We start from the raw sequence: 20,255 nt of genomic DNA, 5'->3' as shown, positions 1-20,255 counted from the left end.
TGCTTTTAGAACTCTTTCCTCTAGGTATCCCCTGTTGGCCATCGTCACAAGCAGGATGGATGTTCACCTGGCTGAAGAGCTGCTGACCCGACACAGCTGTTCTGTGTATGCATCAAGTGCCTGCAGTGGAAAAACTTGCACTGCCTTTGAATCCTCCGGGTCTCATCATAGTTATGAAAGGCACAGGTGCTGCACCACTTTGCAGCATTTACCAGAAACACACCTTACAAGTATTTTCTTGGCACTTTCTAATTCAGCTGAATCAAGGGAAACTGGCTCACGTTCCTCCTCAAACTCCATACTTGAGAATTTCCCCCACTAACCACAAAGTTGTCTGGAAACTCCCTCGTGGACCTGAGATAGCTATTTTCACAAAGTGTGTATCCAGGACAAGGTTTTCTTTATGCCCACTGTAAACATCTTAATTTTCATTTAGTCTGAGCTCTTAAGCTGTGCTATGGCGTTCTTTTAACTATTTGCATTGGTACAGCTCCTTATTTCTTTTACAAACTCTTTCTTATGTTTTCTTACAAATTCTCAAATCCAGCTACCATGAAAACCTTCCTCCTTGATCAGCTCAGGTTTATGGAAGGAATTTATGGCTTCAGATAAGTAACTTTCCAAGTCTTCCCCACGCATACCAACCAACTCAGCTATCTCACTTAGTATTAAGTTAAATTGCACATCCAAAGAGCCTCTCTCTTGCTCTTTTGGTGGAAAAAAAAAAAAAAAAAGAGAAAAATTCTGTAGACTATACTTTTGCCAAATGTTTACCACACACCTAGTGTTTATATCTTTAAGCATTCCTCCAGTGTGTCCTGTATAGGTCTAATGCCTCCCTTTATGCATATTCTTTAATATTTTTTTTGGTCTCTGTCTTCTGTACCCAACTTGCGATTTTCTATTCAGTATCTTTCTCCCTTAGTTTGTCCTGTGACAAATGGTAATTTATGGGACATTATTTTCATCTCTAATATCTTAATGCTCTCCATTATCTAGTCTTTTAAAAGGATGTATTCAGAACAGTCCTCTTCATGCAAACAATTTGGAGAAATGCTCTAACATTGCTCTGACCCTTTTGGTTTTTTCTCCTTGAGAGTTACAGGTTCCTCAAAACAAAACTGCCTCTATTATGTAGCCATTTTTTCCTTCTTCCCAATGGTGCATTTTCCAAAATAAACATTGTTCATCCTGGTGAAATTCCAATGTGTTCAGTATTTCCTCAATGTCCATGCACCTTTTTTTTTCCCAAGCATCAGTCCTGTTGCACGTACTAAACTGACCCTCTGGATGTTCACTCGCAGTAGGTTCTTCCACTTGAATTCCCTTACCAGAGCAGTCTCTGTGCCCTTTTTTCAGGCCGGTCTTTATTCTGCCTGGTACTTATCAGTGATTTCATGACCTCAGTTCTACAACACAGTTTGGTGTAGGTATTTTCAGATCTATATTTTATACTTAAGGCAATGATGAATTTTGGGTAGCCTGTTAAAACTGATATCCCTTAGCCACCCAATTAAATTTTCTGCTGAATCTTTTTATGTAAAACAAGACATTAAATATCTAACATCAGCTGGTAATTCATTTTTTCCCGTAACTGTGGAGACCAATGACTTTTTGAGAAGTATCACCTATTTTTTTTTTTTTAAATGTGTTTTCCTTTATTTCTGCTGTTATGCTCCTCATACTCCTAGAGAAGCTGATCTCCTCTGTTCTTCTAAAAGACAACTTGTGTGGGATTTTACCCAGTAATCCAAAGCCTCTGTTGCTGTGTCCAGTGGGTACTTTTAACCCCAGCTTATCATTTTCCCATCCACTTTGCTTTAATCTTGTAATACCATGGATCAACTCATGGTCCATAACATGGTGGTCCAGGAAGCAAACATAAGAACCCAAAAGCACCACTGGCAGCATGCATTCCCATGCAACCGAGGAGAGCAGGTCTGTGAGTCTCATATACAGTAAGTCTCATTATTAGCAGACTATTAACTCGCTAACAGACTAATGAACATTACTGCATTTGTAGCAGTAAAAACAGTTTTGTTTACCTAAATGCTAATAATTATCATCCTACCAAATGGTAGCCAGAAATGGTCAGCCTCTGCTTTCTCTGAAAGCCTGAGTGTTCTTTCAAAAGAGAGAAGCCAACAAGCCTGTGATAATAATAATAAAAAAATCTACTTTGTTTTTGAATGCAGCTGAATTACCTGAGTTCATGAGATGAAACTGGTTGTATGCCCTTTGAGTTTTAAATTGAAAAGTTGAGCCTAAGTTGCCTACTAAAGCTTAATTTTATTGGGATTTGAGTCCATGTTTACTTTTTTTTATTTCTTACCTATTTCTTAAATATATGCTTAAAACTAAATTCAGAGCTTGCTTAGGAGAAAGCTGTTGAAGTTAAAAGTTTAACATGATTCATTCAGATTAAACATCTGTAAAGGACCCACAAAAATTATAAAGGACTTGTGGGGAATGATTTATAAAGGAAAACTAATCCCTGGTTGGGCAAAGATGAAGAATTATATTATGGAAGTTAGCCTGGACAACTGTATCCTTGAGAAAAATGTTACTTGAAGAAGGAGGCATAGACTGGCAACTTTTTATTATTATTATTTTTTTAAGATACTGGAGAGTAAAAGCAGACTGCTTGCAGAGCCTGTGTGAATCTGTATTACAGTTCACTGCCTAAAGAAACAACTGAGTTCAAACTTAAAACAAAAACAATTAAATAGAATTTCAGCTACGTGACTAACATTTTTCAGCCAGCAAGCATTTTTTTTATTTCAAATTATGCTGGAAAATCTCCACTGGTGCATTTTTTTGTTAGAATATGTGATCTTCGGTTGTAGTTTTTAAAAGAACAAAAAATGGAGAACTGTCTCCTTTCTATGGAAAGGGAGACTTGCTATTGCTGATGAATATATGAAGTTTTCATTTCTCATGTAAATTGCCTGGAATTTTGAAAAGCTTGGTTTTGTCTATATTTTCCTTTTGTTTTTCTGTATTCTTTTGCTAGAAAACAAACCTCAACTACATCTTTCAGTGTAGCAGAACAATCCAAGTAGTTGTGGAGCTGTGGGCTGCAGAGGGTGATCTGTGATGCTAGCCGTGCTTTGTCTGTGGCAGAGGAGGTTGGGACAAAGCAGGTTGTAGTAGAGTCTGGCCAGCAGAGCTAAACTTTGTGAACTGAAGGAAATCACAGGGCTTCTCAGATGATGAGGTACAATTACTGCCAAATGGGAATGTGGCACTTTTATGCTAAATAAACATAACCCTGAACAATGAAGCTATAATTTAAGAAACTTTACCCAGAGCAGAGAACTCAAACAGAAGCAGAAGTTGAACTTCTGTTCTTGCGTGCTGCTGGTTTGCTCTGCAAGTCACTTCCAATGTTCCAGATACATGATGCTGGTCACAACATCTCTATGAAATATTTTAAGCATTACACATTTAAAAAAAAAAAAAAAAAGTTATTATTAAAAACATTGCAAAATAAATGACTAAAAATTGTAAGCAGTAAAGCTGAGGAGTAAGTAATAAAAATGCATCTTCTGAGGAAAATTAATTTCCTCTGAATTTACTGTATGGAGCTTTGCTGTGAATGTGTACCTTATTTGTTGTTTTTTTTTCCTAATAGAAATCATGTGGACTGACATGAAATAATACTGTGCAGGCGCTCTTAAGGAAATTCAATCCTACCCTGGGCTTTTGCCAAGCTCTCTGAGAAAGGTCAACATACTGAAGCCGAACTGCAGCGTTTCACCTGATCTGGAGGTCAAGGGAAGTGTTGCATAAAATGACAAACATCTGAGAGAAGTGTCTGAAAGCTATTTTCGGCTTTTGATTTCTAGATACCAACTCATATTCCAAATACTGTCTTTTCCTTCACAGAATAGTTGTAGGGTTTGCACTACAGCTTTGTGAACACGAGTCTCTTCTCGACAAGCATAGTCTGCATGTGCGTATGTATCCTTTGCCCAAATATGCCTGTATGGGGCTGGTGCAAATGAGTATAAAAGGCAACACCACTTTTTCAATGCAACTCAAAAATAAAGGAAGGCAGTTGTACTTGAGCAGGTTATCTTTTATATATGTAATTTAGAAGCCCCCGTCTCAATAAGGTTTCCTAGGAGCAGTCATTGAAGCACTTTTATTTTGCCCTCTTCCCCTAACCAGTGGTGTTATGTTAAAACTTCTGAGCTTCCTAGGACCCAACAACCTCAGTTACTGAAAGCATTGGAGCAGTTTGCTGTGATTTGGGCAGTACCTGAGGGCTGTTCCTAATGTGCAGTTGGCTTTACGCCTTCCTCCCTCGCAGTAAGCTACATTCCGGGCAGCACTTCGGCAGCCTGCTGTAACCCTGTCTGTACACTTTGTGATTTTAGAGGGGGGGGAGAGGATCTCATCCCTTTCTCTGCCCTGCTCCGTTTGCTTTACGATCCCCTCTGAAGCCCTGAGGAGCGTTTGCACAGCTTTGGCTCAGTCCCCAGCTAAATATAGGGCGTTTCAGCCAGGTGCAGCTGTCCCGACCCCGAGCGTTTATGTAAGCGCCCTGTCACCGGAGACCAGCCTAACGCGGTGCGGCTGCAAAACCCACCCCAACCTCCCCGACCCCAATTTGGGCACCAATCCTCCCTCCCTCCCGCCCCTCCGCCGCTCCTCCCCGGCGGAGAGCCGCCTCCTCCCGGCCACGGGGCGGCGAGGAGGCAGCGCCGCCAACAAGATGGCGGCCGCCCCCTGACGCCGCCCGCCATTGCCGGAAGCGGCGCGGCCCGGCCCGGGCTCGGGCTCGGTGGCGGCCATGGGGTGGGCGCGGGCGGCCGCCGAGCGGCTGCGGCAGCGGGCTCGGGGCGCTGAGGTGCTGCGGGAGACCTGCCGCCAGTACCCGCTCTTCTGCTGCCTCCTGCTGGGGCTGGCCGCCGCCACCCTCCTCCTCAACCGGTAACCCGGCGTCTGGGGGACAGCCCATGGGGCAGGGGGTGGCTGCGGGGTGGCCGTCGTGGAAAAAAAAGGCAAAAAAACAAACATCAAAAGGTGAGATCTGCGAGCGGTGACCCCCTTTTTCTGCTTGCTCGGAAGGTACCTCCACGTCCTGATGGTCTTCTGGTCGTTCGTGGCTGGTGTTGTCACCTTCTACTGCTCGCTGGGGCCGGACTCCCTCCTGCCCAATATTCTGTGCACCATCAAATACAAACCCAAGGTAAGCGCGGTGCGCCACGGGCTGACATGAAATTCATCAGACATAGACATAGATAGCAATTCTGGTGGGATTTCTGCTGCTTTCAAACCACCAGAAGTAAATACAGCTTGTGTCTATTTACTGATAGATACCTTGTGGCAAATACAGTGATTACAACCTTGGGTTCTTCCTGTACCTGTGCATAGGCCCATGAAATCTACATATTCCTGCAAAGCTGCTGCTTGGGAGAGTTCATGGATGTTTTCTAACCATTTCACCCACTTTTTGCTTAGGGCATTTCACTTGTAAGTAGCTTAGACACTAGTTAACTGTGTTCTCTTCTATTAAGACTCTTTTAAAAATGTTCTGCCTTTTGCATGCTGCTTCTAACTCTTCTTCATTGATTGTTTCTTTCAAGCTTCTTTAAGCAGTACTGAACTTCAAAGGGAAAAGCGTTCCCAAAGGAAATCGCTGTTTTCTATCTTTGAGGCAAGGCAAAGTTCGTAGAGAAGCCAGTTGATCTGATCACAGGCTAAATGATGTCTGGGGAGACAGGTAGAGATGTGCAAGGCTATCTACTTAAGTTTTGTTGTAGTAGAAGTGATTTTCCTGATCAGTTCAGTTGTTTCTCATGCCATGCCTTGTTATCTTGCTTTCCTGCTGGGAAAACAACTTTGCCTGTCTACTGTTCAGTTCTCTGTAATTGCATACTCTAGAAGGAATTTACTGATTTGTTAAGAGTCATCATTTTAAAGAATATAAACTTGTCCAAATGTTTTCTCCTAGCAATTAGAATTGCCGGAGCTATTTCCCCATGGTCACAGTTGTGCTGTGTGTGGCAAAGTCAAATGCAAGAGGCACAGGTAAATTAAAAGTGGCACTGTTAATGGTAGTATTTTTGTACACTTCAGCAGGGAACTTGCATTGTTATTACATCTAATTTTCCATGCTCTCCTACAGACCTGCTTTGCTCCTGGAAAACTATCAGCCATGGCTGGATCTGAAGGTGCCTTCCAAGGTTGATGCGTCCCTCTCAGAGGTAATTGCTGCTTCATTTCTTCATTTCCTTGAAATTCAGTGATTTTTTTAAATTTCACATTTCTTAGACCTGCTAATTCCAGTTGAGTACATGAGTCAGATATGTGTAGCATGTGTGTTAACTTTTCATGTAAAACTCAAAAGAATATATGGCAGGTGCAGAGAGACAATGTTAATGTACATGTGACTGTCCCTGCAGTAGCGTGCCTAGAACTCAAGAAACATCTATGCAAATTGGGAAATATATAGGAAAGAACAGTTCTAAATAGGTGACTGAAAAACGTGTCTGATTCTTGAAAGGTTGTGGATTTCAGCCTGCTTGGTTTGTTGAAGTGGAGGCTAAGGGATGATTTGCTCCAGTTACAAACATTATGTGATGGAAGATAAGCATGTGGTTATACCTATTTAAAATCATCAGACAAAGCTGTAACACAATTGGTCAAAATAAGTAGTCAGTGGGTTTACTGAAAGAACAGCATAAATTTATACCTCTTTCTGGTAAGACTAAATCAGGAATTTTGTTTTATTCTTTTCTCTTTAGAAAGCATCTGAAGAACGCTTTTGCTTTAGGTTTGTTACCCCCTTGTTGATTCTTGATGAAGAACAGTGGCAGCTAATTAGATAACTTTCTGGCCATTTTTAAAGCTAGGAAAATACACAAATACTTGTATAGCTTAATCTCTTTTTAAAATTCCACCTTTGGAGTTCTATGGTAAAGGGAAAAAATAAGTGGCATGTCTGAGATGAGCAGATTCTTACATGTCAGCTCTCATAATTAAAAGCCTGATGTATGAAGTCAATGGTGCGTGTGCTTGAGGTATAAGCTAGCTCTTTAATTCGGCTGTGTGTGATGCTGTTCAGAGCATGCCCCATACCAAGAGTAGCAACAGGACAAAAACCTTAAGGGAAGGGAGGGATGGATAGTTGAAGACTTTAAAAAACAAACAAAAACCAACCAACCAAAAAAAACGTGGAGATAACTTGTCGACTTCCTTCAGTTTAATATAGTGACTTCCTCTGTAATTCAGAAGCAAACATTTGTTGTTTTAAAATTACATGATCTATTAAAATTGACTTTTTTTTTTTTTTTAGAGTAAGTTTAGGCCCAAATATATTAAAAGAGCAATACAATATCACTGACTATCATATAGATAGGCTTATTTTTTAAGCCTCGTTTTAATAGTAGAATGTGAAATAAATGCTTTTTTTTTTTTTTTTTTTTTTAAGAACTTTGGGCAATAGATAGTTGTGACGGTTCACCAAAGGATGCGTAAATGCTGAAGAACTGGAAGTTGTCCTGTTTAGCTTAAAATTAAGTTCTTTGTAGTCCATTACTCATAAGAGAGCTGAGTGGATACTATAGTTATCTTCTAAGACTGCTTTTTTGAAGTGTGTTGCTACACAATGGCATGTTGTATTTGCTTGTTGATACTGTAGTTCTGCTTTTACCAAAGTGGTGTGGGTGTTTTTGTTGGTGGTTTTTTATTTTTTTCCTTCACTGCTGTGTCCCCCCAGGCCTGCTTTATTTAGCAGCATCCACGTGGCTTTGTATATCTATGCTGTGTTTCTCGTTCCTTTCTCTTCTTTGTGTGCTTCACCAGAGGGAGGTGTCAGACCTGGGTTCTGTGCGTTCCTGGCACAGTGTGCTGGGGTTATAACCTTTGGTGGACCCAGACAGGCTTCTGTTTCCACAATGAAGTCACCTTTTTCATGTGTTTGGGATACTAGCTGGAATGAGAAATGCCACTGCATTGTTCCCCGTTGCAGCTCTTCCGTACCTGTTAAAAGGGCAGCAGAGGTTCTGCCCGTGCCATATTGCTCTTCATCTGTGCTGGGGATCTGCAGCGTTTAACGTGTGACTGGAATTGGATAGCCTGCTCTGGGCTGGAAGGAGAGACTGCCCTTATTTTCTTTTGTGGGTTAGTCATGCAGTAGGGGAAAGCTGATACACTGAGAAGTGAATTAAGATTAATGAGATTCCGAAGGAGTACGGTGTGCAGCCTGCCTCTGAAAGGCAGATTCTTCAAATAATTAAAATAATTCTGGGATTTTTTTGATTCTGAATTAGTTTTCCTAGTTCTTTTGCAGGTTGAAAAATTTTAGCAACGTTCTCATTTCCAAGTGTTTCTAATTTGAATCAGTTACGTAGTCTTTAAGCATAGGTTTTCTAGTAGTTAAAGAATAATTTAATTCCCATTTGAATCTGAAGAAATGCAATTTATTCTCACAAATGTGGATTTTTCACTCTTGGATCATGATGAGAGTTTGTCTCACTTTGCAGATTCTTAATCTTTTGCATCCTTGTTTTGCTTATCTAGCTGTTGTACTTGGTTTAGAACAATAAGAAAACCCTGTGCTTAAAGCTTCTTTCTTATTATTTTTATAGTTGGACTGCTTTGACCATGCATCTATCAATATTTAATAATTTGGGTTGTATCTTGCACAAAAATAATTCTGTGACCTAAGTGTAATTTTGTTTGTGGGTTTTTTAGTCCATTGTGCTTTATGATAGTTTTCCTCATGTTTTTTTCCTTTAGTGAGTTAAGATGTTATTTCTGTTGGTCAGCTTTACGTTAAGTAAAATTAAGGTGTTACAGGTTGTGTAAAGGAAAATCAAATGTTATTATTCAGTTAATGAACTCATCTCTACTTACAATCTCATTTTGCTCCGTCAGGTATGGTTGCAAATCAAATCTATAGAAATCTGCTCAGTTACTCTTGATCAGCATCATGAAAGAAATGGGTTAGTGGATCAGGGTGCTGTCTGTTGAGTTCACCAATTTTTCATTAGTTTTGGGGTTCTCAGGTTCTTACTTTCAGTATGGGACCAGATTTCTTCTTTTTTTTTCTTTTAAAAATTGTTAATGGACAAATGAATGGCAAGAAGTTGGTTACTGCCTGAGCATGCTCCTCACCAGTCCAGAACTCTCGTGGCTGACTGCACAGTGACCTGCATGCTTTGTGTTGGGAATTGCTTGTTCTGCCCTCAGGAAGTGGCCTCCGCTATCTAGTTGTACAGTCCTTTAAGGCTTTTTATATCATCTCTGTGGTTTACTATCAAATCCCTGCTGCTTTCCAGTCTAATTTGGCCTGGTACTTCTGTCCTGCTACTGAATCGTTTATCACTTAGCTCTTACAGCTCTTCCTCCTGGCAACTGGAGTCTATTTGATGGCAATCCTAAGAAAGCTTGGCTCAGCAGCAGTGGACTGACTAGCTTGCAATGTTTTTGTGCTTGCTAGAAATGAATTTCTCTGCTTTTTTTTTTTCCCCTTCAGCTGCTTCTTGTACTGAACCTGCTGCATTTGGTTGTATGCTTTTCATCACTTTCCACTTCAAAACTTCACACACACACAGAACCAGTCATTTTGCAAAATGTTTGAAAAATAGGTAGGCTTTAAATGAAATGACTCATCATTTAAATTTAGAGCTGGAGAATAATACTTCCTATAAGGTGTAATTGCTTATCATTATCTAGCGCTCTTTGAAGTGTCCTATCTACTCCATTGGCACGTGTGTGTAGTGTGAGTAATTGAACTTGAATGATATTTTTGGTGTTGCTGCACTAGAAGTGGGTACACATCTCCTGCTTTCTTTGTGCTTTATGAAAATGTAGTGAATGATGTGACAGTTTTTTTTTTTTCCCTGAGTCAGTTTCCTATGATTGCTTGAGTGCTTGCGTTTTGCAGTATGGATGTTTTCACTCTGTAGCTCTCTTTCAGCTTCATTATGCCACCTTGGTGCAATGGAGCACTGTACGTAACTGTCTTTGTCTTACTGTGTATTTAGCAAAGGTATAAATAGGGAGTGCTTTCTGTGTGTCCAGAATCAAGGCATTTTTAATTAAGGTCATATAGATAACTGCAGTTCTACTAGGATGTGTCTTGACCTCTGATACAAGGACCACCAACATATGGACTTCAGGTGTATTTGGAGTTAGTTGTCTGTCTGGTCTGTCTCTGTGCATACTGTCTTCTGCTTAGTGGGACAGTTTGCTTGGCATTTTCATGTGTAATTGTTAACAGAGGACTCTTGCCTACAACATGGATCTCGAAGCAAGAGATACCAAGAGGAAGACTGACAAGGCTGTGAGCCTGTGCAATGATTCAAGTAAAAGTTAGTTACTACAAACACAGAGTGAGTCTCATCAAGACCTTACCCAGAAGGTGCTATGGGCCATTGTGTCTAGCATTTTTCCTGCTTTCTTTGTTCATTTGGTAACCATAAGAAGATTTTATTTTTTTCCTCAGAACCATGCATGTTTGACTTGGCTCTCAAGTAAGAACAAGATTTGTCACCATTGGAAACAATCCTCATGCTAGCTTCAGAAGCCTCCAGACCCAAGGCTGAGAGAGTGTCAGTAAACTGTGCTAGCAGCTGATGAACAGCTGATGAACTGTAAGTTGCAGCGATGTGGACAGGTTTTCAGTTTCAAAATAGTAGTCATACACAAAGAAAGCTCAAGAGGAGAGCACTGTAATCTCTTTGAGTACATCGTCTTATGCTCGAAGGCTGTCCGAGTACGCTTTCCACTCCAAGGGGAAGACGATCTGCTGTAGTTGTTCTTGATGGGGGTTGCATAGCAAAAGTGGAGGAAGAAAGAGAAAGGATCTTCTAACAGATAGATGCATAGTGTGCATTTTGCTGCGGGTCTTTCCTTTTGACAGGCGCTTCTTTGGAAGAGTCTGCGGTTTGACCCCTGAAAGAGGTTTTTGTTAGAAACTCTGCATGACCAAAAATAACGCTGTGGTACCTGTGGGACTGAGGTTTCTAGAGTAAATTGGTGGTTTATGTACTGGTAGTATTAAAGAAAGCATCAGTAAAATTGTCGAGCGCTCTGATCTACTGCTGTTAAGGCCAGTCGTCTGTGTTTGCTGACTGGAGCAGGATTTGATTTCCTTCCTGTTGTTTGAAGATTAACTTCCAAAGAAGATTCTTGGGAATTTCTTGGTCTTTTCTGTCCTGGGAAGTAAAATATCTGTCATGTTGTCTCTTCTTCCCTTTTAGTGGAAACACGAGGTAGGGAGGAAAGAAGTTGTTTAGCTTATCTGTCCATCATCAACACATGATCATGTTGCAATTTCAAAATTTCAGAAAAGGTTTGGTTCTGGGATTGCATGATAAAAGTTTTCGACTGGATGGAGAAACCCGGAACAAAAATCCTTCTCCAACAAGGGAAAAAACAAAAACCACTAAAAATATATTCTTTATATAGCACACAATGGTAGGAGAAAATTGACCACTTTGTGTGGTCCACAACACAGACACACAAAATTGTCCCAAGCTAGAAAACATCCCTTCAGAGAAGGTAAAGGAACGAAATTTCTCCTTCACCCTTAAAAACAAAGGGAGGAGAGTCCCTGAAACGAAACAATTGCAAAAGGGAGTGTTTCTTACCAAACTTGAGTAGACAGTATTCTTAGAAAGGAGGACAGAAAAAGAGTGCTGATCAACTGCTCAAGCCTGAAGAATTGAGAGGAATTAAAAAGGCCGTGGTGTGCATATTACAGAGCATATTGTATAATCATGTGTAGAGCAGAGGCATGTCGTGCCCTGAAGAGAGCATAAATTTATTAAGTCTTGACTTCTTACAGTGTGCATACTCAGTGTGAATGAGAACAGCAGCAAATCTTCTAAGAGTAATGCTTATTCTCATAAACCAGGCTTTTATATCAGCTGTTACATTCAGCTTTCCTTTCAGACAGATCTTAGTTTTTTCTCTGAACGCAGTGACTTCTTTTCAAAACCTCCCCTTCTGTAGAATATGGCCCAACAGCCTCATGTAGCAGCAGACACATTCTGCCTTACTGCCCTTATCAGCGTTGATGCTGCTGATCTCTGAAGCAATCATAGAATCACAGAATGGCTTGGGTTGGAAGGGACCTTTTATAAAGACCATTTAGTTCCACCACCCCTGCCATTTTTTCCCTTGTCACTTTATCTCATTCCTTTCCAGAACTTTTTGCTAATGGTGTTGCAGTGTGGCTGTGCCAGTGACTGGAAATGTTTGCGTGGGTGTGAGGAGGAGTGCCAGAGCTGCAGCTCGGCTTCAGTATACCTTCAGTCTGTGGTGGTGGCTGCCCGCTGACTGAACATGGACTGTCACCTTCCCTGCCTCCCTTCCTGATGTGACGTTGAAAACCAAGCCGGACATGGATGCAACAGCACTGTTCCTTCCTGAGGAACCCAGGTTTTCCAGCATGGAAAAGGCAACTTTAGGATTGGCCTGTGAGGAACAGGTGAAAAGGGTGGAAAAATTTCTCCCATGTAGCTGGGATATGCAGGGGCTAGGAACAGGTATGAGAAAGCCATGAGGATATACATGCAGGACATGGGTTTTGGGAAGTGCTCTGGTCAGGACTTCAGGAGGTGGGTTTTGTTGAAAGCTGCGGTGCAGGATTTGACGACGGGGAACAGTGTTCCTAGATGTTGCTTTTTAGGATTCTTCTTTTACTGTCTCTGAGAGGTGAGCATGTAGTAAGGACCATCCCTTTTTGTATTCTTCAGAGCACTTGTATCACAGAGTGGCCACAGTACCCTGCTTTGCGTCGTCTGTAGTGGCAGCTCTTTCGTATTGAGATGGCATGAAACCATCAGTTGATTACTGTTTGCCCAAAGTACTGATTATTACGCAAAATGATCAATCTCGCAACAGGACTGCAACGTATGTATTTATATGTTGAAGTTTTATGATACAGGAGATCATATTCTGAGAGTTTTGGAGGATGCTTGCGTTTCTAACTCTTCTAACAAGGACTTACGGTACGCTTGTTTATTTTGTAATGCCTTTGTCTTTATTCCACACAGGTGCTCGAATTGGTGCTGGAAAACTTTATTTATCCATGGTACAGGTATGAGCTTTACCTAAAAGTCCCTATTGTTTAATAACATAAATATCAGCAAACTGCTTAATTAAAAAAAACATTTTTGTTTCTTTAATAAAATACAAAGGATGCTTTTAAGTGCTACAATTTCATTATCTTGATGTCTCTTTGTGCAGGGTAGAACAGGTCTTTTAATAATTTAGAAGTGATAGGGATTGTTCTGAAATTTGTATTTCATCCTAACATCACATTTTTAGATTATTCCCTTTATATATTAATTTTCTAATAACTCTCCCTTGGAAATATGCATGGCTTGTTTAAAACCTTGTAATAACGTGTATATATACACATGGGGTAAAAAAAAAAAAAAAAAAAAAGTATTTCCAGACTAGAGGTATTGTCAATCTTTCAAGTCACTTAAAAAATAAATAAATCTTAAAATATTTCACTTTATAGAATTTTTTTAATAAGACCTACAGTTTTAGTTAATCTAGAGAAGATATTGTAAATACATTGTGGCCACCTTCTTGCAGAGTACCTGCTCGTTTGATGACATTTAAGGTTGTGAGTGGCTATGCTGAGCTGAATAGAGTAGTATTGTTTAAATAACTTTAAAATAGCACATAAAGAAAAGATTACAGCTGTAATCTATATATAAATTAGTGCTTGAGAGTACTTTGTAGGAAGATATTAAGTTAAAATTTTAACTGATCATACAACATGAATGTATTAAAATAACAGCATTTTACCTTAATTCTGAATTAGACTTTTCCTTTAGATTGAGAGGTCATTTTGTGCTAAAGGCAATTTATGCTCTTGTATTTTACTCTCCACTGTTTTCTTTCTGCCTTTCTGGGATCCAAAATTTCTGGACAGACTTTTTTTGCCTAATTGGTTTTTAATTGTGGCTGACGTCTGCATGTCTCATGTCTGTCAATTGTGTGATGAACACATTTCAGTGTAAAACTCAGCTGCCTACGCAAACAGCAGAGGGAGCCTGAGCACCACGTATTGTCAGTGATCGAGCTGGAAAACTCAAGGGTTTTAACTTTCAAGTTGAGAAAACTAGAGGGTGTTCAGTTGTGTTTGGTAAAGTAATGGATGCAAGAGGACAAAATTAGATCTTCTTTCTAATTTTGATTTATGAAATAGAGGATTTTTTGGCTGGTGGAAGGCCACTTCCCCATTTCCCTTGTTTTGGACTGACAAGGCAGTTTGCATTCCACATATTACTTGCATGCATTTTCAATACTCAAGGTGACTGAAGTCTGGAATATGTTGCATAGTGGGCATAGGAATATGTCCAGTTAGAAGCATGGTGCAAAATGTACTTGGTCAAGAGCCAGCCAGTCTAGACCTTGCTCCTTCTTGCCTCCTGGTAAGCTGTGTGGGTGTTTCTGAACTGTCTTTGGTTTTACATGGCTGCACCTCTGAATTTTGAACTAGCTCCATGAAGTCACACCAGGCTGATCAGACCTAATGAGCTTTCCGCAAACCTGAACTACTGGCAGTTCAGTGAGCTGTAGTGCAGCGCTATCTGTAATTCTTCAGGCAGAGAGCTTGGTCCTGAAAGGTTTGCTGGTTTCAGCCCCGTAGTAGTATTGTTAACTGTTGTCTCATTCTCTATGTTCTCATTCAGGTGTTCCTGTGCTTTTTTGTGTTGCCAGCAGCAGTCATGCAGGGATGCCTGAACTGTGTGTGCTGCCGTTTGAGGTCTCTCTTGTAGAGCACGTTAGGTCTGGCTTTTTCTGCTTAGACCTACCTTTGCCATTTGTATAGCTCAGCTGACCCTGGAGGAAGGACTCCTGAATTCATTAAATGTTTTTCCTGAGCTACCACACCTCAGTAACCCCAGCTAATTCTTCATAAAGCCAAATCAGAAGCTTTCACCTCTAGGCTGGGCTTGTTTTAGCAATGTGGGTAACCACCAGCAGGCAACTCAGGCTTGCCAGGTGAGGTTGATAAAGCAGTCTGCTGCTTCCCTTTGAGAAAAGTCTGGCACAACTCCTTATGCTAGCTGACCCCCTTTCAAATGGAGTTTATGTAGACAATTCCTCTTTTTTTTTTTTTTTTTTTTTTTTTTTTTTTTCCTCTCTCTTTCCACTGCCAGCTAATGCTGCTTGAACGCTCTGGGCATTAGACAAGTAACCTGACAAGCCACTCAGAAGCTGGGGCAATAATATAATGCTTACCAGAAATGTGTGTTGCAAGACAAAACCATAGATTTGTTGCTTCAGAAATAAAGTTAATCCGGGAAAAGCTGTGTTTTGTGCTTGTATCATTAACAAACAGTGTAAGAATTTGTAGTGTTTTATTAGCAAGTTAAAATTTTGAGGTAAAGATCCCTAAACTAAGATCAATTTAGAAGAAAGAAGATTAGTACTTAAAATCCTATGAACTCTACTGAAGTAGGTAGTTGCACCTATATGAATTGTTTGGGATTTATCAAGGTATTTATACCGGTAATCTTCCAATATTTGATTGAGTTATTTTTCAAGTATATGGGAATAGAGCATAGTTCTAAGTAATCCAACTACAAAACTACACAACACCAGTCTGAATCTGTTACTTATTTAGCATGCTGTTCAATAAGACTGCGTAATGTCTTGCTTTTACCAGCTTTTTCCTCATTTTAAATAGGCGACTTTAAAATTTGAATGTGTTACTCTATACTTACTGATTTTTTTTTTTTTTTGTCATTGATGCTATTGCAATTCCAGTTCTCTGGTTTCTAAACTATTTGAGTAGTTACTGTGCTTTTGTAATATGTTACCATGAAATCTTTTTTTTTCCTTGATAGTGACTAAAATCAGCGTTTTCGCATACGGAGCTGCTTCTATTCCAAGTGTAAACAATGCAGTAAAAATGCGGGATTTTCATTTAATTACAGATCATAGTCTTAGTTTTATCAGCTTGCAATGTATTTCCTTTGTCCTTTTTTTTTTTTTTTTAAAGAGTTGGTTAAATTTCATAAGAATAATTGACAATCAGGAAAAAATAATTACTTCAGTATTTGGATGTGGTTTTCATTTATCAGTGGATCCCACGGAGCTTTGCATGCAAGTTGGGTGTATCTCTTTTGGGATGTTTGACTCAGTAACTGTTTACAATTAGCAGACTGGGCCTTTTTCTTTTAGAAAATCTCTCCATTATACTGGTAGTTGTGTTTTTGAGTTTTTCTGCAAATTCTGGGAAAATGCAGCCAATTTAAAAAATGCTTCTAAGCAAGTTATTTGGATCTTCCACTGTGTCACTGGAGATTTGGGGTTTTACAAGTTCTTGATGTTCTTTTAACCATTCTCCAGCCCACTGATGATTAAAAAAATGTCTCTGCTAACCTATGGCACGGCATGAAAGTACGTGGCACAAAGCTGTGTCCAAGTAGAATTAGCTAGAATATTGGTTAGCCAAGTGTCAATAAAATAGCAATGTCTTGGTCCAAATTACTTCATCTATCTTTTTGTCTGTAGAATATTAGTAGTACAGTCAGAAAATCTGTTTGCTAATCCCTTGGCTTCCTTATACAGCGTAGCTATTTGCTAACAATATTGCTTCCAAAATGTCAGCTGGTGACAAACCAAGCCTTACAGTTGTCTTATCTGCACACGATTAGCTGAGGATTGCTGTATTCCTCATGCCAGGCTGCTTTCTTTGAGGTGCCTTTTCATGCAGTGAGTTATATACTTGATATACCATGGTCAACCCTATCTGCTGCTAACAGCTCACCTTCAAGATGCGTTTGGATGCTGTGTAACTTGGGCTAATTTTGCTGTAAAAATCAGGTGCTGAATAATGTAAAATGATGATATAGGCATAACATATTTGCTTTTCAAACATCCTGTTGAGGCTATTTTTTAATAGAAAAGATATTTACATTTAATACATATGCAGAACCATTTGGGGGTTTGCATACGCATTATGCAAACTGAAAGCTTTGATTGCTTTTCCATATGGTCATTAGCTAAGGCAGGAGGCAGCTTTCTTTGTTGTGCCATTGCTCAGCTATTACAATGCAGTTTTACTGATGTCTTTGCTCATACTGTAATGTCCATATATGCTTAAATGTTGGTATATTTTTAACCATTTTGTTGCATTTTGCAAAGTTCTGCTATTATGGTCTCTTTTTCCACTTAATTTAATTGCAGTTTAGTTGCACCTAAGACTTGCTGTAGTCCCCATTAGCATACAGTTTCCCCAAAAAAAGATACGGAATTAGGTATTTTTCTCCCATGATCAACTTCAAGTAGTTTTAACGTGATTTTTCACCCAGCATACTGTATTGCAGCAGATGGAAACTGGCAAACCAGATTAAAGTCTAGCTGATATTTTGGCACAGTGATTTGGAAGTAAAAATTGAAAATAAATTCTTTATTTTATATTTTTTAAAGGGAATACTATTGAATTAAATGGCATCGAAGTATTAGAACTTTTTGAAAAAGTTCTGGTGAAAATTTTCTTTTGGATGAGGCTCAGCTGAAATACCAGGAATGTATCTATGTCTTTAAAAGCTACATGAGAAGCTACCAACTTTATAATAAAAAGTTAACAAAGCCGCATGTGTACTGAGCCAGAAGATTATTTGAAATTGAGTAGTAGAGAAGGTTTTGGAGTAGCCAGTATGGAAAATACAGTTTTGACTAGCTTAATTGGGATGGGTGCTTGCAGTACCCTAATTCTAAAGGTTTTGAAGATGTTAATTCAGACTCATTCAGACTTCAGATCAATGAACTAGGAAACAGTCACTGTTTTCAGATTTTCAGTTTTTTTAGTGGAAACTAGGTTAGATTTTCTTTGCCCAAAATCACGCAAACAATATATTAAAGCAGACATTGGTGTATAATTCCAGTTTACACTGAGGCATTTTACTTAAGTCATTCCTGTGTGCACAAACATACTGGGAATGTTACGTATTTTACTCAAATAGAAGGCAGCTCACTCTGCCCATACAGCTTTCTTTTCAGTCATTGTCTGTTGAAGCATCACTGACTGTCTTTATTCCAGTTTTTAGTAGTAAAATATATATTGTGGTTCAATTAATATATATGTATTTTCTTCCTTTCTCTTATATGATGACTTGTTTCACAATACTGCAGAAATATTACTGATGATGAATCCTCTGTGGATGAACTGAGAGGCACACTGCGGTTTTTTGCATCTGTATTAGTTCGGAGAATCCACAAGGTAAGGTGACTTAAAGGTGTGAACATCGTTTTTCCATCTGAAAGAACTGTTATCCATCTGTAGATAGTTCTTTAATTGTTGTTAAATGTCAATTCCAAAGTCAATCTTACAGACAGTATAGGCAGTTTCCATGTAAGTTTCTTCTTTCTCCTTATGGAGCTTATTCCACTCCTAGTTATAAAACATCTTGGAAGATTCTTGCAAATTGATATATTTTTTGACACCAGTGTAAGGCATTATTAAAACCGTGGGATGATCTTTTAGCTGTCTTTTAATGACTTAACCTAAGTGGGGGAAAAAATTGAAAATTACCGAGAAACCTATTAGGAAGTAGCTGATGGTGTGCCCATGTCATGGCTTCTCATTCTTTGGCTCTTTAAATGCAGACAAGGTCCTTATGTTGTCTATGGATAATAAAATGTGAGTAGCTTACTGTAAGAATTAAAATAATATTATTCTTATCTTAACGTAGTTTTTAAGAAACATTCTGCAGAGTAAACTTCAAACATTCAAATTATTTGTTAGCTACATTTAATACATTAGCACATATGCCCAGTATTCTTGTAAAGTGCTTCAAGCCTGTTCTACAGGAACTGCTCCTAAATTTCTGGCTGTGCTAAGCAGGAAGAGATGCTAACTCAGCCTCCAGATTTGTTCAGTGCTGGCTGTGCTGTTGGAGCAGCTACCAGAAATGTGTGTCTTTCCCCCTCCATAGTAACAGCAATATTTTCTGAACTACCACTGGTACATGTGCTCAGTCATGTCTGATGAACAGCCTGATTCTGTCCTTGTTATATATCAAATCCAGATGACTTTCTTGTTTACTTGAACTCCAGTACATTGCTTTTAAAGTGATCGTGGGGGAAAATTAGAAAACGATTGTTGTAGTGCAGACATGCAGATGTGTGAAAGTAAAGTAAATCTTCCAAAGCGAAAATCTAGATCAAGGTCTTAAAAGTTAAGCTATCTGATGTTAGAATTAAAGGCCTCACATGCAGGTATTACTCGTGTTGTTTGTAGTGCCATTGTTGATTCATAAAATAGTTGCCTCCTCTGTTGATCTTGAAATAAGTCATTATTTGTATTAGATCAGCTGTAGCAGCTTTTGCCATCAAGTTTGAATTTCAGTAATAATTTATCATATCTGTCAGTAATAAAGTAATTGTAATTTATTAAATTCCATGTGACGATTAGGCAATATATGCAACAAAAACTCAAACATGAACAAGTATTAAGAAATGGCAGGGGAACTACAAAGCAGAAGGGCTGTCACAGAAATGCATTTCACTTTATAAATGTTTATATTTACTTTATAAATGTTTATATTATTCTATAGGATGGAAGCAAATAAATATGATTTGTCTCTTTGCATGAAGTGTTACAGATACCTCAAGCAAAATGATGTTAATAATAACTTTGTGGTTTGGAACAAAATTGAAACTTGGCATGTTCAGTCATGCAGGGGAGCTTGATATCTGGTGCTATACCGTTTTTTCCAATCTATACTGTTTTTCTGCTAAACAAGTGTTTCTGTGTGCGCACACCCACATACAGATGCAGACAGCCTGAACTAATAATGATTGTGATGTGTGTAAAGCTGGAAACATCATGCGTAGAAATAAGAGTTGATATGCAAGTTGCAAATAAAATGCTGTTTTTCTTTTTCATCTTTGGAATCTGAGTTTAAAGCTGCAGTAATTAGCTGAAAAGGGTTATGACAGAATGTTTTATAAACTTTCATCTGCAATACAATGTCATTTCTAACTTAATTTCAGGAGAAATTCAGCACAGATTGCAAAATAAGTCTTTGCCAAACAGCTGTACTTTGATTTGAATTTATTATTAAATGTTTGAAAGCCATAGCTCTGGCTAATGGAGATATTAATCCCAGAATTTCAGATTGTATGTACAAGTAAAAAACAAAACAACAAAACTTCGTTTCCTTTTTCACTTCAGATCTTTATTTTTGTTGCTGAGGAATCTTCTGCTTTTGAATTACGGCTTAAAATTACAAATTGCTGCAGTGAATTGGTGTTCT

General features: G+C 39.0%; 1 protein-coding gene across 3 annotated transcripts in view; it reads left to right on the top strand.

The window, feature by feature from the left end:
• The first annotated feature begins 4,705 nt into the window (after positions 1-4,705).
• Positions 4,706-20,255, top strand: part of SNX14 (sorting nexin 14) — a 55,245-nt gene continuing 39,695 nt past the window's right edge. For 2 of the 3 annotated variants that reach the window (XM_084515910.1, XM_084515909.1), the window contains exons 1-6: positions 4,708-4,938; positions 5,077-5,197; positions 5,963-6,039; positions 6,137-6,215; positions 13,020-13,063; positions 18,130-18,217. In XM_084515910.1, coding sequence (XP_084372036.1) covers positions 4,799-4,938; positions 5,077-5,197; positions 5,963-6,039; positions 6,137-6,215; positions 13,020-13,063; positions 18,130-18,217 — 549 coding nt within the window. In that variant the 5' untranslated portion in view covers positions 4,708-4,798. Of the gene's footprint in view, positions 4,939-5,076; positions 5,198-5,962; positions 6,040-6,136; positions 6,216-13,019; positions 13,064-18,129; positions 18,218-20,255 lie in introns of all 3 variants that reach the window. The other variant, XM_084515911.1, reaches the window with a different exon arrangement.

The sequence above is a fragment of the Aythya ferina genome (assembly GCF_964211825.1).
Source record: "Aythya ferina genome assembly, chromosome: 3".
Classification (NCBI taxonomy): Eukaryota; Metazoa; Chordata; class Aves; order Anseriformes; family Anatidae; genus Aythya; species Aythya ferina.
Note: the sequence above shows the minus strand (reverse complement) of the source record. Positions and strands in the feature narration are given on the sequence as shown.